This window comes from Coenobita brevimanus, chromosome 55 (genome assembly GCF_032717465.1).
Source record: "Coenobita brevimanus isolate Jiangsu-jjx chromosome 55, ASM3271746v2, whole genome shotgun sequence".
Taxonomy (NCBI): domain Eukaryota; kingdom Metazoa; phylum Arthropoda; class Malacostraca; order Decapoda; family Coenobitidae; genus Coenobita; species Coenobita brevimanus.
Window position 1 is genome coordinate 32,445,030 of NC_137008.1, and position 26,004 is coordinate 32,471,033.

The window sequence follows — 26,004 nt, forward strand, 5'->3', positions numbered from 1 at the left end:
ATAAACAATAACAGTAACAATATAATGGATTTCAGACACATATATATGAAAAATAAGCATTGTACCATCACGCGAGCATAGCGATTTAGGTCCGAGTCGTAACATGCTATATGCTAAGTTTCTTGTATCAGTCAACATATCATTTTTTCTACTTGTATACTTCTGTTTCAATGACATTTTACCATTTACAACTGTTTGTAAGTGTTTTCAGATGTTTTCATTCATTATGATGACATGCAGCCTAAGTTTAGCGCACATCAGCTTAGTAAGCGCACTCGCTATGACTCGTATTTCAACACACCCAATTGTTTTATCACTTTCCTATTATTTTTCCCTTTACATAGAACCTTTCCTCCACCACTGTAAATGTTTTCAATTATTTTCATTCATTACGAGGGCATTTAGCGATATGCTAGCACATATTCACGTAGCAACCACAATCTCAAACACCTGTGTTTCATCTTCTACTTTATTTATTCACTCCAATTATAATTTCCCACTTACATTACACACGTTTACACCCCTATAATGCACTGTACATACTTACTGGCATTATTTATTCAAGTGAGCGTGAGAATATCGCATGAAAATACCCTCGCAATGAATGTTTCGACCAACATAATACTCACACACTTATACAGTATACTAATTCTTCACATATATTACACACTTTACCACTTGTTGACTTCTATTTTCACTATTACGTGCCTTATTCATTCAGCTGAGCGTCAGGATATCGCATCTCTATACACACGCTATGAATATTTGACTTATAATATATTTCAGCACTTACAATAATTTGAACTTATATTATACCCGTAAGCATTTCCAATAATAATAATTACATAATTACGGGCCGTATTTATTGCACTGAGCGACAGAATATCACATCATAAAACCCTCGCTATGTATGTTTCCACTTACAGCATATTTATACACTTACATACAATTTTTGGACTTATGTTATACCCGTATGCACTTTATACTAATATTTGGAGATCAACATGACTGATAATTTCACTGAGCGTCTGTCTGTTGCATTTACTTCATAGTTTCAGCGTCCTGTCGCATTCACACCATATCAGAATTGCATCAACGTGTGATATTCGCTGAAACATGGATGAATACAGAGACCCACGTCACACTCCACGCACTCATAGCGGGTGTCCTTCCTCTGTGTCGTGAGTCTCACCTGGGAATTGCTACACACGTGACACCTGCATTGGGGCCTAGGTCTGTTTGGCTGGGGAGGGATAGGAGTGGGGAAATTGCGGCCGGATATTCTCAGGGGAGTTTGTGCAATAGGGGCAGTGTGGGTGCACTGCCCCTATTGCGGGTGCATACCGTGCAAACATCTCTCTTGTGAGCTCCCTCACAAACCCTTCAAATGTTTCCTGAACTCCTGTTGTCATGGCATGAAGGTGGTGGCAATTCAGAGCAGTGATGTCTAGCACGTGAAAGAACAGTTTCTTATACCACTTCATCGTGGTCCTGGCACACTCTACCGTCGATATCATGGAGTCTGACTGGTCCACGAGGCGCATGTTTATGTTATAGTCCATGACACACTCAGGTTTCCAAATATGACGCCTGTTCTCGCTACGGTAATCAACTGAATCAGTACGGTGCATCAAGGGGCGGTGAACCGTTGACAATAGGCTTACTTCTCTATTGTGGTTCCACACAGTTGCAAGGATGTTGTTGGCTTTGAAGAAGACAACCTCATTTCTTGCAAGTTTCCGCCCTACCTTGGCCATGTGACGCCGGTTCACCTTCATGGTTCCACAGACTCCAGTTTCATGTGTGTGAAGATAACGAGCGAGAAGAGGGCTAGTGTACCAATTGTCCAGGTAGAGGACGTGACCACGATGAAGGTAGTCTTCTATCATCATCTTTACCACTGCTCCTGACAGTCCAATACTTCGATCTTCTATTATGTCTGTCTGTGCACCGGTGTACAAGACTATGTCTTGCACGTATCCAGTCCTACAGTCGCACATAACAAAGATCTTGAACCCAAAACGGTGCCTTTTGCTGGGTATATACTGCCTAAATGAAATATTGCCTCTCCACAACACGAGACTCTCGTCTATGACAAGGTCTCTATAGGGATAGAATGAGGAACGAAAGGTTTGCCTCAAGTGATCAAAGACCAACCTAGTTCACCTCATTTTATCAGTGTTGTTTGCATTTGCAGGATCATGAGCATCATAGAAATGGAGGCGACTTAGAATTTGTTGAAACCGATTACGGCTCATCACTTGCCCAAATATTGGGGTAAACATAACAGGGTCCCTAGTCCAGTAAGCAGGAATTCTGTTCTTTCGTATAATACCCATCAAAAGGACCAGGGCAAAAAATAGGAACATTTCTGAAAGGGAGACAGGGTAATCATATATGACAGAATGCCTACTCCTTGTTCCCAATCTTTCACTCTCAAGGCGCTGGGTGCTTGTAAACAGGTTGGTTTGGTATACAATCTGCTCCACAAATGCCTCACTAAAAAACAGGTGGAAAAAATCCAACCTGGTGGATTTACGGTGAATTCCTGGAGCAATGCCACCAGAGCGCCCCTGCTCAGTGAAGGGGTGAATGAGGGGAGAAAAATCACTCTCATCCTCCCAATTCCATCCCACAAATCCCTCGTCCCCATCATCCCCATCACCGCCTTCGTCTGGGTGGGGAGGAGATCCTGGTGGGGGAGGTGGGGGAGAAGGAGTGTGGAGGACTTCCCCACTGTCACTCCTCTTCCCTCTGCCTTTACCCTTTCCCTTTCCCTTACCCTTATGGCCTTGAGGAACATAGGGGGCTGTGGGGATGAAGTAGTGGAATATTGGGGAGCAGAAGACGTGCTGGGGAGTGGTTCCTCCCCACCTTCCCCCTCCACGACAACACCACGTGCTTTCTCATGCACCCAAGCTCGACCACGTGTTAGGGGATATTGGGGAGCATAAGACGTGCTTGGGAGTCGTTCCTCCCCACCTTCCCCCTCCCTCACAACCCCACGTGATACTGAGCGCACCCGCACTCGCCCACATGATACACTACGCCACCTCACACTACCTAGGGAGAGCAAGGACTCACTCACGTCATTCTCACTTCCCTAATCTTCCCTGTACTTTCCCTTTCACTCCCCACTCCCTCCACGGCACTTCCTAACTCTCCAAACAAAATGCTAGGCCCATACCTGCTCGTCCGAAGTGGTGTGCGCTCTGGGCCACGATGAGTGATTACCTCACGTCCATACCACGTGGCAGCACGTCGCACGACTCCGTCCTCGTCCTCGTCATCGAAATTTGGTTCCAAATCACGCGGGGGATAGGCATAGGATGTTGCACGTGGCTTTTTGGCCTGCTGCCCCTCTCTAGCAGCACGGTAAGTCACGTACTGCCGCTTCCTGGGAGACAGACCTTCCTCGTCACTGCTGGTGGTTTCTTCCTCCTGTGGCTGCACATAATCTTTATCCACAACCTCGTCGTCCAGTGGGGAATCACTGTCGCCTGTAAAGGCGTCCAGGGCGGCTTGAATTTCGCCCTCTGAGAGACCTCTCTTAGCCATGTCTGAGCAGGACCGTTGCTACCAGGTGAATGGACGAGTGGCGGGTTAGCGCGGGTCGCGCGGGGTCGCCGAGTGTCCCCGCCTGGTGGCAGGTAGGGGAAAGTCATGCGAGGATACGTACCGCAAATCAAGCACGAAATTTGAGAATTGTCGAAATTATGCACTTTGCAATTGCACGACGTACCGGTATGTCGCCGGGATTGGCAAATGCAAATCGTTGCAACATACCCATACGTCGACGGGACGGGGCGGGTTAAGCACATTATGGAAGACTGCATTGCACACAATCACCTATGTCAACAACACAACATACACTCCTTGAGAGCTCTGTGAGAAAGCCCGGTCTCGGCCGTGGCCTTCCTTAGGGACTCGGGGCTGTTCGGCCAGACTGCCTAGGGAACAACTACTACTACTACTAACATAATTTAAGTTTTAGCTTACTCACATTCCCAGTCGGAATGATGTAGCTTGAAATGTGCATATCCTACTGTAACCAACTGGAATGGTAACCATTTACTATAAAAGTGTGCTGATTTTGTACGATGTAAGATACTTGAGTTGGAAAGTACAAAGAGGTCTGAGAGCTTCAGGCTGTGTAAGGATTCACATATGCCAGATCTGATAATTAGGACACATGGTCATAAGTCATCACCTGCTCCAACTTGGACTGACTAGGGTGATATGTAATTTGAAGGAGGAGTGATGTTTGAGGGCTGAAGAAAGTTTTAGACATGGTTCACTAAACTCTTGATATGACTGCCAGTCTGTGTTAATGAGTCCTCAGAAAAGGGTGACAATAGTCTCCACCATTTAGTTAAACAACACTTAAATACTCTCTAAACTTCATTTAATGCTTCTTGTCACAAATTTCAGGATCATTTACTCTACATACTTTTAATTATTTTAGTCTTCTTATTTTATATGCTGTGGATATTAACAGGTATATACATTCCATACTTTATTACTCGCACATTCATTTACCACTTCCAACCAACAACTGAATCCCACATCAATTCCTAAGCCTCTTCACCTTCCATACATTACTTCTCACTCATTTACCATATTCATCAATTCATCAACAATCATGTCAACCTTCCATGTGCTTCTGTGGTACCATGAGCAGATAGGAATGCTTTATTAAAAAGTTGGCCTCATACACCTACTTGGCACCTGCCTGTTGTTTTCTCTTTGTGTTTGGGAGTGGCAGCATAGTACAAACTCAAATTTAATTTTTTTTTTCTGTAATAGGTGGTGTTCATATCATCTGTCCCTGAACAATCAATGCATATTTGAAGAAAAATTTGGTGTAGTAGACACATAAAAGAGATACCGACAGTAAATTATTAACACTAAGTACTGTACTTCATTGTACAGTATTTATTGTTAATGGTACTGCTGGGAATATTTTTTATTATCAATCTGGTTCTATCCATCCATCCATCATCCAACCTTTTTCCACCCCATGAGAAGCATAGGAGCCCGGGGCTAGGCAAGTTGGCCCTGACATTTTAAGATGAGTGACCAGTCTCACGCATCCTGAGTGGCATTATATGATCGATAAACTCCAACCACTCAGTGGATATAAACTTATACATGCTCAATCTGACTGGAGCGCCTTCATTACCCCCTAAACCACCTGGTGCCATAATTTGGTTATATGGTTATCACCCAGCATAGTAAATGGTTTCCTGGTGTACTGGAAACCGTTTGCTTGTCACTCTGTGTGGAGTCACCCATAGGCAGAAGGAAGAGGAAAGAGTGAAGGAAAGAAAGACTGAAGAGGGAGTGTAAAGTCACCTGTAAGCAGAAGGAAGAGGAAAGAAAGAAGGGAAAAAAATACAGAAGAGGAAGGACGGAAGATAGGAAAGGCCAGATACCCAGGGCAGACACCCAGAGCAGCACTACATCGAGTGAGTGGATTGTGAGCTCCCCCACCTACCACCAACTTCCAAAATTCTCCATTTTCCATAAAGCCTTAGGACCTAGGCGCTTTGGATTTGAGTTTATACAATAATAAGCAAAAATTGTTTAACAAAACCCATTTCCTTGAATAAATTCATTTATACTTTATTCACAGCAATACTTTCAAAAAAAAGCCCCCAGGGGGGCTGGGTTTATGATGGAAGAGTTGAGAGACAGGATGGGACTGGAGTGTATTTGTGTTGTGATGAGGAGGGGTAGATTGAGATGGTTTGGGCATGTGGGGAAGATGAGGGATGACAACTGGGTGAGGAAGGTGAGAAGTGTTAATACTGGGGGTGGGGTAATGAGGGGTAGACTGAGAAAGGCATGGGACGAGGTCATTAAGTGTGACCTCAGGGTTAAGGGGTTGAGCAGGGAGGCTGCAATGGATCGTGCAGCGTGGAAAGCCGCCATTAGGTGACCAAGGCCGACACATGCAAGCATGTTGGAGCCTTTAAAAATGAAATGAAATGAAACTACAACGATATCCATCAATCATCCAATCCTTCATTGCTCCAACAGGAACATCGAAGGTCCAGGCCTTGGCTGTTCTGTTCTCATTATGTGGGCATTAAATCCCAACCATCTCTAGGATGTAAACCCATATGGACCATATCCAGCTGGAACACCTTAACCCAATAAACCACCAGGCATCCATCTGGTGGTATCATTACCACCTAATGTAGCAACCGGTTTCCTGGGTTACAGAAAACCGTTTCGCTTGTCATGTAGCGTAGTCACCTGAAGGCAGCACTAGTATCTCATAACTGAATGGTTAGCACCTCCATTTACCACAGTACACAACCATGCTTCTTTATCAATACCTGTATTACATATGGAAATTTGTCACACAACTCACCATGGTAACTAAAAATAGAGTACTGAGTCAGGGTGGGATAATGTATCAAATGAACTTTTGATGTAGTGGAACATGAAAAAGTCACAATGGCTCATACAGAAGCTCCTCCAAGCATTCACACTATGCTAAGAAAAGCAATAGACTATGGCAACTACAGTCTGCTTACACTGCACATGAGTATGGCAACAGCAGTGCAGGAGGTAAAAATGAAAGATAATCTTACCAGAGCAATGACATTATGTCCTGCACGTTGACAGTGTAGAAGTGAAATGATAACCAGCAAATTCCCAACATGCAGGGAATCAGCTGTGGGATCAAAGCCACTGTAAACTGTTTGGGGTTGCGCTCTTAGCTCCTTTACCAACTGGCTGGTACTGCAAATGGAAATATTTATTACATTAAAACTACTGTAAATGCAGTTATCATAGATACTAAATATACTGCAACTACTGTACTGTATTAATGTCTTTGGATTTTTAAAAATGAATAAAGAAGTAACAGACAATCAAAAACTGCAGCATTCACTCCTCCCATACACATAAATGTCAGATTATACAGTAGGGCCCCACAAGTAACATTTTTTTAAACAAGGAATTCCAAGTCTAGCGACAGGATAGAAACTGTCTTCAGCTTCATAACTAGCGACAAAATCCTCAAAACTAGCAACTCCCTGGCAATCGTTGTCTAGCGAGTGAGCCGTTAGGCACATTTTGAATCATTATCCTGGCGAGCAAGTCTCGTCTAGTGAGTGAGCCACACCTAGCGAGCAAGTCATATGGCATGTTTCGATTCACTGTTGTCCTGCCCATCGTTATGCTAGTGCGACTCTGCCTTTTTTTATACCTGGCTACCCCCATTGTTCACTGTTTTCACTAGCCTCATGGCTTCTTTGGCTGGTGGTAGAAATGGTGTGTCACCTGAAAGGCCAGGAACTTCAAATAGTGGTGGTGGAAAGATGGCTGTGAAGAAAAAGTGCAACTACAGAAAAGGCATTGCTCAGAAAAAGTACAGTGTTGAAGACAAGAAGAAAATCATTAAACTCATAGCACATGACTTGAAAACCTGTGAAACTGTGAGGCAGTTGAATGTTCCCAAACTGAGTGTGCATAACATAAGAAGAAATAATGACAAGGTAAAGGAAAGTTTGAAAGTGGCAGACAGATACTTCACACATGCTAGTGGTAGTGGTGGTGATAGTTTTCGCAGGGCCTCGACAGACACGATAGAAAAAAGTCAATTACTGGTATGATGGGTTTGAAAATGATGATGAGATACTACAGGAGATACGGAGAAAGGCTTGTGCTCGAGAGGGTGGCAATGGTGGCGGTGGAGCTTACTCCCAGCAAGCAAAACACTCCCAACTCCTAACCTTATCTTTCAATAAACTGTATTCTGAGCATTTAATGGTGACTTTTTGTTGCTTTGTCCTATTAATTATAATAAGTATATAAAAATGTGACTATTTAGTGGATAAAAGTAGACAAAAATGGAAAAATAATCGAACTTTCTAAATGTTCCAGTCTATTTTTATTTTTTGCTATACAGTATAAAGTTTGACTCCAAACTAGGGGTTTCAAGACTAGCAAGGGTCCATCAGTCTCTTAAGATCGCTAGTTGCAGGGCCCTGCTGTACAGTAAAACTTCACTATAATGGACTAATTGGGGCCCAAACCATTCCGGAAAAAAGTGAAATTCCAATAAAGGCGACATCCGGACTTCTCTCTGCTAACTCAGACTTTTTCCAACATATCAGACATTAGTCCGAATTGCACCAACAGTTTTTAAACTGTTTTCACTACCATTACAGTACTTGCTGTACTATACTGTATTATACATTCACTACAGTAATCAAATGGTATAATATATATAATAATACTGTACTGTACACTGATAAACATGTCTTTCATTTACCTTATTGTGGTGAACATAACATAGCTGAAGTGGTCAGGCGGTCCGGACTGCTTCTGGCTTTATCAGACTTTTTGATATACTGTATAAGAATTTAGTCCGGTGGCTCCTCGATTCCGATAAAAGCTAATTCTGGTCTACTGAAGTCCGTTATATCGAGGCTGTACTGTATATATATATATTTTTTGACAGACTGACAGACAGAAAGACACAAGATAGATAGACACAGACAGATACTGTATACGGCTCTGAAATAACATCAGACCTGGGCAGCTAGATTCCATGGTTTTCTGTGTTGAAGTTTTACACCTTGCCAAAAATCTTTCTAACAACTTTACCTCATCATCCTTCCCTCCTCTTTTCTACTCTGATGGTTCTGTAGCTATTTCTTCTACTGATAAAGCAGATCTCTTCGCACAGACTTTCTCCTCCAATTCCACCTTAGACGATTCCGGTGCTGTTCCTCCATCACTTCTCCCCTCTGACTTCCTCATGGCTGACATTAAAATTTCTTCAGTTGATGTATTTTCTGCCATCACTGGCCTCAGTACTAACAAGGCATATGGGCCTGATGGGGTCCCTCCTGTTGTTCTCAAGAACTGTGCTTCTGTGCTTACACCCTGCCTAGGCAAACTCTTTCGCCTTTGTCTGTCAACTTGTACCTTTTCTTCTTGCTGGAAGTTTGCTCTCATTCAGCCAGTCCCAAAGAAGGGTGACCACTCCCAACCCTCCAACTATCGTCCAATTGCTTTAACGTCCTGTATTTCAAAAGTTTTCGAGTCAATTCTTAATAGAAAAATTTTAAGGCATCTTTCCTATCACAACCTTCTTTCCGATCGTCAGTATGGGTTCCGTCAGGGACGCTCCACTGGCGATCTTCTCACCTACCTTTCAGACTCCTGGTCATCCTCCTTTCGGAACTTCGGCGAAAGCTTTGCCATTGCACTTGACATCTCAAAGGCTTTCGATCGAGTCTGGCATAAATCTTTAATTTCCAAACTGCCCTCCTACGGTTTCTATCCTTCTATCTGTGCCTTCATCGCTAGCTTCCTTTCTGGTCGTTCTATAGCCACTGTTGTAGACGGCCATCGTTCTTCTCCTAGATCTATCAACAGTGGTGTTCCTCAGGGCTCTGTCCTGTCACCAACTCTCTTCCTTTTATTCATCAATGATCTTCTAAGCTGTACATCTAACCCTATCCACTCATACGCTGATGACTCCACCCTTCACCTTTCCATTCGGTTCCCGCAACGCCCATCTCAACAGTTACTTCAAGAAACAAGGGATGAGGCTATGGCACACCTAATGTCTGACTTGGCTCGTATCTCTGACTGGGGTAAAAATAATATGGTTGTCTTTAATGCATCTAAGACTCAGTTCTTACACCTATCAACCTGACAAAATCTTCCACAGGTATACCCATTAATGTTTAATAATATTCAGCTTAATCCTGCATCATCCTTGAACATGCTTGGGGTTTCGTTTACTCGGGACTTATCTTGGAAAGATCATATTACATCTCTTGTAAAATCTGCTTCCAAAAGATTGGGTGTGCTAAGCCGACTCCGCTCTTTCTTTACCCCTGCACAATTGTTGTCTCTATACAGGGGTTTTATCTGCCCCTGTGTGGAGTACAACTCTCATGTGTGGGAAGGCTCCCCACACACAGCTCTTCTCAATAGGGTGGAGTCAAAGGCTTTTCGTCTCATTAACTCTCCTCCTCTTACTGACTCCCTTCAACCTCTGTCTCTTCGCCGCACTGTTGCATCTTTATCTCTTTTCTATCGCTACTTTAATGGTCACTGCTCCTCTGAACTGTCTGCTTGCATTCCTCCACCTCTACGACGTGCGCGTAGCACCCGTCTGGCAGCAAACTCTCATCCCTTTTCTGTCCAACTCTCTAATGCAAGAGTTAACCGTTACTCCCAGTCTTTCATTTATGCAACAGGTCAGCTCTGGAACTGTCTCCCTCTATCTGTATTTCCTGCTGCCTATGATCTCCAGTCTTTCAAACGCAGTGTGTCCAGGCATCTCAAAATGATCGGATCTTGAATTTGGCTCTCTATTGTATTTTGTTTTTCTCTTGGAGGGAACTGTTACTGCGGGCTCATGGCCTTTGATTCCTTCTTCCTCGCATTATAAAAAAAAAAAAAAAAAAAAAAAAAAAAAAAAACAGTACACCCCCCTAGTACGCGAGACTCCTAGTGCGCGAGGACCTATTTTTAATATTTTCTGAACAAAAGTATGCGAGTCACACCCAACGATGCGAGGCGGCAGGGAAAAACTACCCCAAACCGGTGTTAACCCAAAGAGCGACACTCACGTGTGATGGAGAGTGATTTGCCAATGCCTAGGATTAGTCGAATCCTGTGTGCCCTGAACAGGTCAAGGAGGAATTTGAGAGCATGGAACTGTGCCAGCAACGAATGGAAGAGGTTCTGAGTTCACCAGACAGAACCTTCCACTACTATACAGAGAAGCACCATCAAGAAACTAACAGGAGGAAACAAACCCTCATCACCTGTTACCTTCAGCGGCCACCAGAAATTCAGGAACCCAAGGAAGCAGTGCCTTCTTCTGCAGAGCCAAGTCCTGGGGAGGAACTAGAGGATGAGATGATGTCAGTGGTGTCATCAATTGACTTTGAAGGATTCATGGAGGAAGTGAGTGAGGTGGCTCGTGCAAGTGTTGATGAGGAGGTTGGTGAGGCAGGTGGTGCAGCTGGCGGTGCATCGGGTGCACACCAAGTGCCTCACCCTGCCTCGGAACCCCTTCTTACATCTATCAAGCCTGTTGTCTTCTTTGACTAAGGTTAACAGCCATATTCTTGTTAATTAAGTTATATCTTAAGTACACATCTTAGATATTTTCCCTCAATCGGGTCAAAAAGGTCACTGATAGAAGGGGGTGCCGCCCATATGTTAATTTTCCCATTAGTTTATGTATTCCTAGTATGCAAAATCCTAGTGTGCGAGCACGTCTGCCCCCATATAGGTGCGTACCAGGGGGTTGTACTGTACTTGTGCTTGAATTAATGGGCTATCAGCATTTGTCAAAATTCCAAATTAATTCAATAGCACCAGCTAATCTGGATGGTATTCCCAAGAGGAATGGGAATGCTGGTGATAAGGAGAGATGGACTCCAGTTTCACTAGCTACCAGAATATCTGACCATCCCCCTTTGCTGACCTTTTCAGTGTGACACTAACATGAGAGCTGACCAGCATGCTCTTCCAAACACTCCTCTAACTATCTCATGCACAACACCAAATGCACTTTACATATCACGCAATGTACCCCACTACGTCACAGAGGGTGATGCCAGCAAGGGCCTGGGGCCAGAAAATTTTGCCCCCACTACCTAGTGGTGGACCTATTGAGGGGGGGCATGATGGGGGTTCCGCCATCATAAATTATGGGGCCGGGATGGGATGGGGCTCAAACCTGTGCTAGAGGGTACAGAGCATTGCGGTTCCCAGGCTGCAGCTTCCACCCAACAGAGAGGGGCATGAACCTGGGAGTGGCACCCTAGGAGGTTGCCCTATCAATGGGTGTATAATGGCTGGGCAGTTACAGTGCCAAGGCGCGCTTGGAGGGTGTCCCTGTAGCTGTCCTGGCAGGGTGCTCTGAGGCCACTGCCACTGCCACTGGTCACAGCTGGTGGGCTATGGGTCCCAGATCCATTGCCTGGGCCTGGGACTGTGTGAGTGGATTGGGCCTGTAGTACGTCTCTTCCCATGACAAAAGATAAAGGAATTCAAAGCATGCCTGAGGAAACCAAATCACTCAAGAGAATCAGAGTGGCATCAAGGAATGTGGGATATCTGAGGGGGCAGAGTGGGGGAAGTAGTTAAGGCATTAAGTAGGAGGTGGGTGGATGTGAGATGTGTGCAAGAAGTCAGATATGGGGGAGGATCAGCTAGAATGACTGCCAGGAAGGATTGTCATTATAATTTTTTTTTGGCAGGGCAGGACAGAGATATGGTGGTGTGGGTGCATTGGTTGGGGAGAAATGGGTGGAATGTGTCATGAATGTATGGAGGGTGGGTAAAAGGAAAATAGTAGAGAAAATTTTGTCATCATCATCACCAGCAGCAGCCGGACCTCCTTTCCTACCCTAGGGCAGGGTGAGAAGTTGCAACGTTCAGATTGCCCAAGATTGCCCAATGAAAATTTTGTTCGGTGGGATAATGTTTGCATTTGTATTGGCATAAGCTCCAAAGACAGGCTTGGATGAGGAAGAGAAGGATGGATTCTGGGATGGCTTAATACATGCAGTAAGTGATATGAGGGATGATGAGATTGTAGTTTTGGAAGGAGACTTAAATGGTCATGTAGGTGAAGCAGCTCAAGGATATGATGGAGTGCATGAGAGATGGGCATTTGGTACAAGAACTGAGGAGGAGGAAAGGATACTTAAGTTTGGGAAGGCAATGAACATGACCCTGTGCAATACACATTTTACGAAAAGAGAGAGAAGGTTGATTACCTACAAGTCTGGAGGAAACAGTGGCCAGATAGACTATTTCCTGGTCCGGAGGGCTGATTGGAGGTTAGTGAGGGATGTTAATGTGCAGCAACACAAGTAACTGATATGTGACATGATGCTTAAGGAGTGGGTGATGAATAAGATCTATGCACCTAGGAGGAAAATATGTAAGTTAAAAAACCAAGCAGTATGGGATGCCTTCTATTGCAAAGATGAGGAGAGTGGCGGCTGAACAGGGAGACGTGGACAGAACGGTTAATGAACAGTAGAGAGCCCTCAAGAACAACCTCTTGACAGTTAGTGATTCAGTGTGTGGATGGACAAGGGAACCACCCCAAGACATAAAGTAACTTGGTGATGGGATGAGGGTGTAGAAGCTGCAGTTAAGGAGAAAAGAAGGCTTTTCATGGAATGGATAAAGGTTGGTAACAAAGAGGAATACTTGGCTGCCAAGTACAGGGCTAGAAAAGAGGTTTAAAAGACAAAGTCTGAGTCTCAGAGACTTTTACTTGATAACCTAAATAGTGTGGAAAGGAAGAATATGATGTTTAACCCCTAGGATACACAATTCAATCGACCGAACTTCCCTGAAAACCAGCATATGGAGCCGATTTTTCAACTCTTACAGAAGTAAAAAGTGTTATGCTCAAGGTTTAGAGCTTGAATTTACACACCTTATGCTGCAAACCAGAGCACTGTAGACCAACTGGTTACTGAGCTATAGCCTGTCAAAGATCATCAAGAATTGACACTGGCAACCCTTGCATACTGAGAGAGAAAAAAAATTGCACCAACATTAATTTTGGTATTATAGAATGAACAAGTGCTCGTAGACCCTTCAGGCCCTTCGCACCTGCTCCTGCGGAGGGCTCTTGCGCTGCGCGCTCGCTTTCTCATGCTTTGCACTCGTTTCCTCATGTTTTGTCCGCGTGTTGCGATCATTTCAGGTAATCCGAGTCACGTTTATCTGCTTTTTTAGTCTAAAGTTGTCACTATCGGCCGTCAAAGCGACACTGAAGGGCCCATGATGGTCTGTTTATGTGCTGTTCTGGTTTAATGATGTCACTTGGATTTTTTGCAGCTAATCAAGTGATCGTGTTATTTGCAGCTTCGGAAATGGAACCCAAGTTGTCCGAATGCAAGTCCAAAATACACACACAGACACATGGCTACTGGTATAGTATATTAGATGTAGCTATGGGCACAAAATTCTACAGAGATCCTATGCCGGGCGCCGGGAGTGGCGTTTTTTGGTCAAAATGTGATCGCTCATTAAATATAGTAAATGTTTTTCAATTGTGATGGGACCAAGTTTTTTCATATCAGCAAATTCTTTGCAATTTTTGTGCCAATTTTGGTGCGATTCGAATGTGCAGTTTCGGCTGCCCAAAACACACACACACACACACACACACACACACACACACACACACACACACATGGCTACTGCTTTAGTAAGTTAGAAGATCTTGATTTTACTCACCAGAAAATGTACATATCATTCTCACATGTCAAATGTTTACCACGTAGCTACAGCAAAGAATGTAGCTGGAGGTGGAGGGAGTATGAAGGGGTGGAGGGGTGAGAATGAGGGAGGAAGGTGAAGGGTAGATGGTGGGGGGAGTGTGGCATGGAAAAATCAGCTTTACAGAGTTGGTAGGAGGAACTGTGAGTCCAGTCACAAGTGAGGAAGGGGGAGAGGGAACAGAAGGTTTGGGGTAGAGGTAGGTGGCAAGAAGGCGGTGGGGAAATCACCCCCCCTCTCCATGGGTAGGGGCCTGGATCCTCCCCAGCTTGCTACTCACGACTTAGTTCTCACTGGTTTGCATTGATACACTGTACGTCACAATCGGGCTGAAGCCTAGTGTCCACAATTTTTTTACAAAGGCTCCTCAATTGATCCTATTAGGCATCAAGCAAAATTCTGGAAAAGGATCGATCGATCCTATTAGAGCTTTAGGGGTTAAGGTGACAAATCTGATGAAAAGGGAGAATAGGGATATCATGGGTGAGATGTGTGTGAAGAATGATGAAGGAAAGGTAGTGGTGAACAGTAGGGAAATTAAGATGCCCAGAGTTAGCATTACAACCGGTTGTTGAATGGGGTATCTGACTGGGACAGGGATGGTTTGGAGCCACCAGATCCTGGGTCTGGCACTCGGCCTTTGATTGACACTGCTACTGTTAGCAGGGCAATAGGCAGGATGCAGGTGGGGAAGGTAACAGATTTATCAGGATTGACTGCTGATATGTTGAAAGCCTCAGGATATATAGGAGTGGGGTTAGCCACTGTCTATATATATACGATTATATGTGACTGTCTTCTCCAAGTTAATTGGCTAAAGAGTGTAATTGTAAATGTGTACATGGGGAAGGGTGATGCCCTGGAAAGAGGAAACTGCAGAGGCAAAAAGCTTTTGGAACAAATAATGAAGGTAATGAAGAGAGTTCTAGAAGGTATGATTAGAGAAAGAGCAAATACTGATGAGATGCACTTTGGGTTTATGCCAGGCAAAGGAGAAACCGATGCCATAATCATTTTTCAACAGCTTCAGGAAAAATATATAGGAAAGAAAAGGGACCAGTACATTGTTTTTCTTAATTTGGGGAAGGCCTTTGACAGAGTCCCTAGAGAGGTGGTGAAGTGGGCAATGAGAAAGCTTGGTCTCACTACCATACAGCATTACACTCTTAACACATGCTGCATACAAAGATCCCTTGGCATGTAGGGAGAGTCCTCTCAATGTCAGGAGAGGCAACAGCTCCCTGAACTTCTTCCAACCATTTCTCATCCTAGCCACAGAGCTAGCTCCAGCCCCACCTCCAGCACACAACATGTCTCTCAAATAACAAAACTCTTCCAAACACTCGATAGACTCCCCAGCAAGTTCAATCTTTTCACATCTGACAATCTCCAAGTGCTCTTACCTGACACACTGTACACATAAAATCATCATTATCTCACACTCTACCTCTGATATCACTACATCTCTAAAACCAACAAATACAATACGAAAATAGGGGGGTTTCAAGAACACTCCCCCAGTATCCCTGCTTGTCGTATATGGGGACTAAAAGGGTTGTGTTTGGTTAGTGCCTCATCCTGTAAAAAGAACTAACTAAACAAGCGAACAAAGCGCCTCGGACCAGGGCAGACCATACGTTGATGACCAAGGAACGGACAAAGGACATCCTAAGCATGGGAATGTGGAACGTTAAAGGAGTGAATGATGAAGTGAAAGGGAGAGAGATTGTTCAGGTGCTTGAGGATGCAAGAGTGGATGTATGAGGATTGACTGAAATTAAATGGAAAGGTGAAAGGGTGAGAGAATGGGAGTATAGTTTAGGAATATGTGCGGGAGTTAATGAGAACAAGAGCGCAAGAGTGGGAGTATGTCTGATGATAAGCAAGAAGTGGAAGGAGAATATAAGAGAGTATGGAACAGTGGGTGGAAGGATTGTATGGGTGGGGATGAAAGGAGGTACAAGTATACTGTACAAGCTTGGGCGACTGTATGTGCACATGTGCCGACAGAGGACCGAATGGCTAGAGTGAAAGATGAGTTTTTGGCAAGTGTAGAAGCATGTATAGACAAGTATGAGAGGTGCAAAAGAGTGTTTTTGATTGGAAACACGAATGGCAAAGTTGGGAATGTACAAGTGAATGGAGTGGTTGGTCAGTGGGCTGTGTCAACTGAAGTAGATGGGATGGTAGTGCTTTGGTGGACATCTGTGCTAGTAAGGGGTTGGCAATGGCCAACAACTTCCGGCATAAGATGATCCACAGGTATACATGGAGAGTCATGAGCAGGATGGACGGTGAACTTGTTGAATGAAAGGCAATGACAGATTACGTGTGTGTGGATGAGCGAATGAAAAAGACAAGTATTGGATGCAAGAGTGTGGAGAGGGTGGGGGAATGGAATCTCAGACCATCACTTAGCGATGGTCAAGGCAAGGCTGCAAAGACAATGGGTGATGAGACAAAGGGAAAGACAGGAGGAAACAGCTCCTGTGAGAAGAGTGGAGAAGTTGTCAGAGAGTGAGAAAATGGCAGAGTATAAGAGTATAGTGGAAGAAAGATTGGGAAGGTATGAGTTGGAGCAGATGGAAGGGGTGGAAGAAGTATGCAGGATATTCACGGAAGAGATAGGTGCAGTGTGCGAGGTGGTTTGTTTAGTAAGGAGGAGATGCAGGGGTGTGCAAGGGACATCATGGTGGAATGATGAGGTGAAACAAGATGTGGAACAAAAGAATAAGGCATATAGTGACTGGCTAGCAAGGATAGGTAGGGAAGAAGATGAGAGAGAGAGAAGAGAGAGGTATATATGAGCAGGAGAAGGGAGGTAAAGAGATTGGTGAATGAGAGTAAGAAGAGATTCGATGAAGAGTTTGGGAGGAATCTGAGTGTGAAATGGAGGGAGAGTAGGAAACTGTTTTGGAAGGAGGTAAAGAAAGAAAGACAGTGTGAAAGGGGAAACAGTAGAGAAGTTAAAGATGGGAATAATAGATTGTTGGTGGAGAAGAGAGAGAAAATGAGATGGGAGAAGCACTCTGAGGATTTGTTGAATGTAGAGAGTGAAAGCAGTGCGAGTATATGTGGTTGGGGTATTACTGGGAGAAGAACAGATGAGAGGTGGGAGGAAAAGATCAATAAGGTGGAAGTAGCTGAAGCAGTGAAGAAGATCAAGCTGGGAATGGCTCCAGGACCTGATAGTGTGGCGAATGCCGAAGTATGGAGGTGAGATTGTTGTGGAGTGGATATGGAAGTTGTGAAGATTGGCCTGGGAAGAGGGAAGGGTTCCAGAGGACTGCATATCAGGTATAATTGTTCCTTTATACAAAGGAAAAGAGAAGAGAGAAGTATGTGGTAACCATAGGGGTATTTGCCTTCTTAGTGTGACTGGAAAAATATATGGTAGAATACTCACTGACAGAGTTAGGCAAAGAACAAAGGAGCTGGTTGGAGAAGAACAAGTGGGATTTAGGAAGGGAAAAACGTGTGTAGATCAGATATCTGTTCTAAGATGTTTAGTGGAGAAGTATCCAGAGAAGGGAACGAAGGTGTATGCTGCCTTCATGGACTTGGGTGAGATGTGGAAGATTCCAACACTGCTGTTTGCTGATGCTACTGTATTGTTGAGTGAAGATGAATGGGAGTTGCAAGGTTTAGTGAATGAATTTGGGACTGTGTGTAAGAAGAGGAATCTGAAAGCTAAAGCTACGGTGTTTGAGAGGAATGCAGTCACGGAATGCACAGTTGGGCTGGATGGTGAGGATATGGAGAATGTGAGTGCATTCAAGTACTGTACTTGGAAAGTGTGATGAGTAAGGATGGATGTTTTGTGCATGAAGTGCTTGAAAGGGTACAGCAGGGAAGGAAGGTTGTTGGTTCACTGAAAGCAGTGATGAGAAATAGGGAGGTGAGTATGGAAGTTGAGAAGTCACTGCACGACAGTATTGTGATCCCTACCTTGACATATGGAAGTGAGGCGTGGACCTTGCTAGAGAGGAACAGGTCAAGAGTAAGAGCAGTGGAAATGAGTTACATAAAAGGAGCATGTCCAGTGACATGGAGTGACAGATTGACAAATGAAGAAGTGAAAGAACATTCTGGAGTGGATGTGGATGTGACTGAGAAAATTAGGAGAAATACACTGAGGCAGTTGGACATGTGGAGAGAATGGAGAATAAAATGACTAAGAGGGTGTATGTAGGTGAAGTGGAGGGAGGGTGAGGGAGATTGAGACGGAGGATGAGGTGGAGGGATGGAGTTTAGAGGTATATGAGGGAGGGGGGAGAGAGTTGGGGGGAGGGCAGTCAAATGGTGGGTGACAGACTGACTTGGAGGCATTTTGTCTGCAGCCACCCTTGGTGGGAGTAGGGTGTCGGGCTATAGATAGATAGATATAAGTCCATGTCTGGTCCTTGTCGTCATCCTTGTTATCTCCTCCGAGGCTAGGGGAAATGTGGTGCTCCCTACCACTCAATCCTCGTCCTCAAAGCCCTCAAACCCCATTTCCAGGGAAGGTCCAGAGGAAGGGAGAAGCTTGGCAAGGTGGGGTGAACGTAGCGGGAGACTGATGCACTGGCTCTAGGGGTGGCGATAGGGTGCAATGCGATGACTCAGGCAGTGGCCATAAGGTGCAATGTGATGGCTCTGGGGGTGACGATGGAGTGCGATGAGATGACAGAGGAATTGGTGAGGGAGACAGCTGCAATGACCAGTGGGGTGGTGAGGGAGACAGCTGCGATGACCAGTGGGGTGGTGAGGGAGACTGCTGCAATAACTGATGAGGTAGCAATGGAGGCAGATGCAGAGGCTCACGTCATGGTGAGGAAGACAGAGGCAGTGGCTGAAGTGATGTGGGAGATGGAGGCTGGGGCAAGGAAGGCAGCGATGGAGTGGCGGAGTGCCACAGTGGAGACACAGATGACAGAGGAGACGGAGATCAGCTGGAAGTGAGGTCCAGCACTAGCGGCTGAGCACATCCTCGGCAGGAGGAGGCCCTGGGTGTTTCTCTGCTGGTCGACGGCTGGGGAGATGCTCTGCTCGTCGAGGGCTGGGGAGATCCTCCGTGGGTTGCTGGCGTGGTGGGGACCTGTTTCAAGAAGGCAGTGATTGTAGTCTACCTGGCAGCCCTCTTCTTTTCCTCCAGCATCATCCTGTTGTCCTTCATCCCCTTCCCCAGCTGATCAGCTGCATCCCTGCTCTGCTTTGTCCTGGGAGAGGGTCATGTGTGCATATAAGCGTAATGACCTCGTCCAGCTTGGTCAGCATCTCCCTCAGAATGTTCATATTGAGGGCTACTCCTCCTGGTGTGCCCAATGAATCTCCATATTGAGGAGTTCCCCATTGCTGAGTTCCTCCCTGTGGCTTCCCAGGACCTCCTCCACGTCCTCCTCCTTGACTTCCCTGAAGCCCGCCTCGTGCGACAGTTCAACAATTTCCTGCCGCACACAGTGCACCGGCGGAGCTTGCACGCCCTTGGAGAAGCCAGTCAAGGAGTGGATGCACTCCAGCCACAGCTTCTGCCACACACCGTTCATAGTGAGCTGGCTAAATTCCTGCCATGCTGCAGTGATGTTCTCTATGGCGTGACATATATTGTAGCCTTTCCAGAACATCTGCACTGTCATCTTGTTGTTGCTGTCACAGGTCCCCATCAACTGCTGCATAGTGTGGCAGAGGTAGTACGCAATGAACGTCGTGATTACCCCTTGGTCCATGGGTTGCAACAACAACATGGTGTTGGGAGGCAGGAACACTACTTCAATGTTGTTTGCCCACTCCTTCATCATGGGAGGGGGGGCTAGGCGTGTTGTCTACCACTACGAGAAATCTGTTCTCCAAAGTCTCCCTGAAGGCATACCTCTTAGGGACACAAGAGAGGTAGGGGTGAAAATAGGACAAACAGATGTCAGAAGTCAGTCAGGCCTTCTTGTTAGACTTCCAAATCGCTCCTAAATTGTTCTTCACATACCCCACCAGAGCCCTGGGGTTCTCGGAGTGGTTGACAGGGAGCGGCTTCAACTTGAGGCCACCCTTGGCTTTGCCCCCCCAGCAGCAGTGTAAGCCGGTCCTTTGAGGCCTTGAACCCTGGTGTAGACTTTTCCTCTGTAGCAAGGAATGTCTTTGAGGATATTCTCTTCCAAAAAAGCCCAGTCTCATCAAAATTCAAGATCTGCTTCGCACTGTAGCCACCCTCCGCAATGATGCGTTTCAACTCGTCAGGAAACGCTGCCGCCACCACCATATCTGCACTCGCTGCCTCACCATACATCTTCACGTGGTGCAGATTAGTGCGCTTCTTGAAGCGGTCAAACCACCTATGGGTAGGTCAAACCACCTATGGCTAGCCTTAAATGTCTCACTAGTATCAAGATTCTACCCCACCTTAATTTCCTCCCATATTGAGACAGCCTTGGTGCAAATGATGGCCTGACTCATGCGTGCATTCCTCCTGTTCTAGTCCTCCACCCACGTGCGGAGCAGCCACTCCAGCTCCTTCATCGCAGGCTCTCTTTGGCAGGTGATACAGGAGGTGGATAAGGTTGCAATCTCCCCAGTGGCAGCCTTAATGGCCTCCCCCTTGTTGATAATGGTGGAGACAGTTGACTGCGCCAGGTGGAGAGCCGAGGCGACGGCACAAGCACCCTCACCTTTGTCGTGCACTTAAAAATATCTAGTTTCACTTCCGGAGACAGTTTTATGAACACACTTCGTGGGAATATCACCAGCACCAACACTAGCAGGCTGCTTACCACCTGGACCAGGGTCTCCACTAGCACCACCACTAGCCCCACCTTGTGCAGCACCCTTACCAGACATGATCCCACTTATTTAGGCTAAAAATCACACAAAATCGCACTCCATGCACGATTAGTACCACTGCTCTACTACAACAATGCTCGTACCCAATTACAATGCACTGCGAGAGTGGCTTGCATAACACTGGTGATGTAACACGATGCGGGTGGGCAAGCGTAAGAGAGTTCCCCACTCAGAGATGGCCAGTGCGAGAAGAACGATATGGGTGAGCACGGGATGAGCGATGACTGTGGGGGCTGCACGAGCATTCTGTGCATCCTGGGAGGCGGACGGGCTCAGCTGACCACGGGAACGCGCGATTCAAAATTTCGGCAAATCGTCCATGGACGCGACCTCAGAGGGCCCATTGTTCAACCAGGGCGTGGCCATCGTCCAGCAGGGTATGGTGGTATTTTTACCCCCATTGCTAAGCCAGGGTATTGCATCTAGAGGTATCGTATATTGAGGTAAGCCTGTAATAATATTTAAAATACATATTTTTTTAGTTTTATTATAAATGTAATTTCATAAATCCCATTCAGAACTACAGACAACAACTAAACTTCATAAACTCACCTATTGTTAGTCAGAACGGAGTAAATAAAGATATAAATGTAGTAGATTAGTAACTAGAGATGGCTTTTAACCCCTTCATTATGAAAAATATCATCCTAAACCTAATAAAATCCTCAAATGGTATCTAAAATAAAATTAAACTGACGCCGTGGTACTAAAAGGGATACAATTGGTTTGCGTTTGCATCTGTGGAACTGCTAATTTCAAGAAGTATGCTGATTTGTGGTTGTGGAAGGTAATTGTCCGAGTTTACGGATTTGCATGTGGAAGTGAATTTTCATTTGCAGTGTCCAGCTCTGGTGGCAACACTGTCAAAGAAAAGGGGAGAATGGCCATGTGCAATTTGCCACACGGGAGTGGGCAGTAATTCCATTTGTGCAGTGTTTATGATAAGTGGGTGCACAAGAGATGTATTGGTATTACAGGTATACTGCAAGATAATACCCATTTCATGTGTCCGGTTTGTAGGGGAGAGCATGTAGAAATTGTCAGGCATGAAAGGACTGAGCTTGTTGGTGAGTCTCTTGAGAGTGTGGAAGAGTTTTGTTATTCGGGAGAAATGTTATGTACTGGAGGTGGGTGGCTAAAGCTAGCTCTGTGACAAGAGTAAGGAGTGGTTCGAAGAAGTTCAGGGAGCTGTTGCCTCTCCTGACAGTGAGAGTGCTCTCCCTCCGTGCTAAGGGATCTTCGTATGAGGCATGTGTTAAGAGTGTATTGCTATATGGTAGTGAGACCTAGGCAGTAAGGGAAGAGGATATTTGCAGGCTCAAACATACAGAAATGATAACGATTAGGTGGATGTGCAGTGCGTCCCTCTGTGCGAGACCTGGGGGGTCTAGGTTTACAATGGAAAAGTTAAGAGGTAGAATGGGACTGAAGTGTATTGGTGTTGTGATGAGGAAAGGTAGATTGAGGTGGTCTGGGCATGTGGAGAGGATGGGGGGCGATAATTGGGTGCAGAAAGTGAGAAGCGTTACGCTCAGCGGTAGAGTTGCAAGAGATAAATAAAAAAAGACTAGGGATAAGGCCACTGAGCATGACCTCAGGGATATGGGACTCAATAGAGAAGCTGCCAGAGATTGAGCAGCATGGAGAGCCACAATTAGGTGACCAAGGCCAATGCATGTAAACATACTGGACTTTTTAACCCATGGATTGCAAGCCACAGCTCAGGCTGGGTAGCATCGGACTGCGAGCCACAGCTTGGGCTGTGTTGGCCGAGCATCACCATTAACTAATCAATCCCCACACAAACTTATGCATGGTGCTACACAAAGACGGAGAGAGAGAGAGAGAGAGAGAGAGAGAGAGAGAGAGAGAGAGATTTTTCTTTTCACCAGATGATGCCCTGGATGTTTATCTTCAAGTTTATTATAAACAAAAACGAATTTTTTTCTTCATTTTTTCACTGCTCCCGTACGTAAACTTACACATGGCCCTACGCAAAGACAGAAAGAGAGAGAGGGAATTATATTTTTTCACCAGATAATGCCCTGGATGCTTACCTTCAAGTTTATAATAATAAAAAACTAAAAAGGGAAACTTTTTTCCTTAATTTTTTGTGCACCACGGGGTGGGATAAAAAAAAAGGTAATTGTGCAATCCATTGGTTAAAAACAAAAAAAAAAACGAAACATCATACTTTTCTGTGAAGACACGACTTGTAAATATTTAATGTCATTCAATCATTGGTGACTATGGATGATGGGTACAGGACGACTTCACACAACAGGTTTATTCTCACTCACTTAAAGGCCACCTTTGGTATTCTCTGCTCAGTGTCAAGTCACTTCCCATCTTCAGTCAGAAATGAGTCATAACTTGGGAACTGGTGGCCTGAATGGACTGGAAATTGTTTTATTCTTCAAGTTAGAGCATTTTAATGGTACCTTGCTCTAACAAATATTTGTGCTATATGCACTGTTTTTGCTGTGTTACAGTAACAAACTGACAAACATACAAAAATCAGATCATAATACAGTAATCCCTCATTTATCTGGACCTGTTCATTATCTGGATACTGGACCTTAGCTCTGTTAAACCATTATCCGAATTTACTTGCAATTATTCGGACATAAAAGTCCCCAAGAACTTTGGCCGGCCAGCTAACATGTTCAAACAATCGGTATTGTGGCCGCTGGGCTCTAGCCTTGTGCAGGAAATAGGCCGTAACCCACAACCTGAGTTAAAACATCCATCAGCCCCTGTACTGAACAGTCAAAGTCGAGTGCTGGCATGTTCACTCCCTATGAACCTCCAGCACCCAAGTACAAGTAAGCCCTTAATTCACGCGAGGGTTAGGTTCCCAGACCCTTCGCGTGTGTGGTAAATTCGCATATATGTTCCGCCCTTGTGTGCACATAATTACGCATATATATACGTATATTACATCTGAATAATACTGTTTATGCACTACATACACCTTATAAACTAGCATAAAGTATTAAAAACAACAAAAATGTAAGAAATTTAAAACTGAAACCTGACAAGCACAGGCGTAGGTGGAGACACTTCAGCAGTCTGGTGCACTAGCCCTCACTGCCTCCCGTATGCTACATTCTGCCTTCTTTATTGTATGAACAGTTGACTCATTCACCCCAAACAGTTGGTTCCAAGACAATTCACAGGCGTAGGTGGAGACACTTTAGCACAGTCTAAGTGCACTAGCCCTCACTGTCTCCCGTATGCTACGTTCTCCTTCTTTATTGTATGAACAGTTGACTCACCCCAAACATACGGTTCTGAGACAATTCACCTTCAAGTCAATTCACCGTCAAAACATGGACAATTCCCCGTCATTCTATTAATATACTTATTATTGATTAATTAATACTTTAATAACTAATTTAGGGGGATTTTATAACTCATATAAGTAAAAAACTAGTGTACTGTACTTGCTAAATAAACTGGTATGTAAATAAATGACGGGGAATTGTCCTGACGGAGAATTGTCGCCGACATTCCTCCCTGAAGTTTGTCCAACACTTTAACTTTGTCAGTGACACCACTTTACCAGCCCGCTTTGGTGTGTTACCACATGCATCACTAGCACTACGCTTTGGCCCCATGTTGGCAGACAAGGCAAACAATCACTGGAAGGCAGAAAAATAAGCCACAAATAACGATTCTCGATCTCGAGTCACGCATGATTCGACCGTCGGATTCAAACTGACTGTGTGGTGCGTGGTAGACCGACCTCCCAGGCTCCCACACACACATACACACACACACATACAGTAGAACCTCTCTCATTCGAACTATATGGGGGAAAGGGTTGTCCAAATTAGCAGATTGTCCGGACCATCAGGGTAATCTCCAGTTCATACCAAAAACTATCTACATATGGTATGTTTGTTAATTATTAACATATGTGGCATATGTCAACCCTACGTAATTGCAAAAGATGGAAGGATACTAAAATAACCAAACTAATCATGTACGATAATTTTGTATTATATAATTTACAGGTAAGGCCATGACAAGAAACTAGCCTACATTTTAAATTGTAGTAAGTGACTAAGGCCCATGCAGGCAAAAAAATAAATTAATTAGTTAACTGTAATATTTGGAAAAAAAATAAAACTGTAGGCAAAAAATACATTGTCATCTTCGGAATATTGATAATGCCCATATGGGCAAGAAGCTAATGTTTGATGTACAAGTAAAGCACATTTAAGTACAAAAAATAAATCACTAAACACTGCAGAATATTCTGACCCATTTTTGTGTAAGCAAACTCCTCCTTTTAACACCTTTATTCATTGCAGAAGCTACACTTGCATTAAGGGGCATGGTAAGGAGGATTAACTTTTGAAATACAGCATAAAAATATTAGTGGTTGGCGAACTAGTTGATGGAACGAATGCTAGCGTGTGTTTAAACAGGCGCCCATGTTGGGACCTAACATGATCCGAGGCTAAACGAATGAAGATCGCTTTCCGCACCGATACTGAAAATTACTTTAGAATTACTTTCAACATATTTTTGGAGCTTATTATTTTAAAATTTTGTCTGAATTAACAGAAGTCCGGATTAAAGGGGTCAGGACCAAAGAGGTTCTACTATACATATATGTGTGCACACGGGCAGCAGGTAGGCATTTTTTATATTTTATTTATTTCTCTTGTATATTGAAATTACTTATTTGAATACTATAATTTTCTTTTAATTATTGTACGAAAAATTCGTCGATAACCGAAATCGCGTGAAAAAAGTTCGCATGAATTAAGGGATAACCTGTACTGTCATACCGACCGTAACCCACAAGCAGTGTCAAAACACCCGTACGCATCCCCACCGAATGTCCAAAGTCGTGCGGCCACCAGGATTAGCCTTTCCCAA

The 26,004-nt window shown here is 44.6% G+C and overlaps 1 protein-coding gene across 3 annotated transcripts in view; it reads right to left on the bottom strand.

Moving 5' to 3' along the window:
* Positions 1-26,004, bottom strand: part of TyrRS-m (Tyrosine--tRNA ligase, mitochondrial) — an 817,527-nt gene that overhangs the window by 644,375 nt on the left and 147,148 nt on the right. For all 3 annotated transcript variants that reach the window (XM_080273695.1, XM_080273696.1, XM_080273694.1), the window contains one exon: positions 6,603-6,753. In XM_080273695.1, coding sequence (XP_080129821.1) covers positions 6,603-6,753 — 151 coding nt within the window. The remainder of the gene's footprint in view (positions 1-6,602; positions 6,754-26,004) is intronic.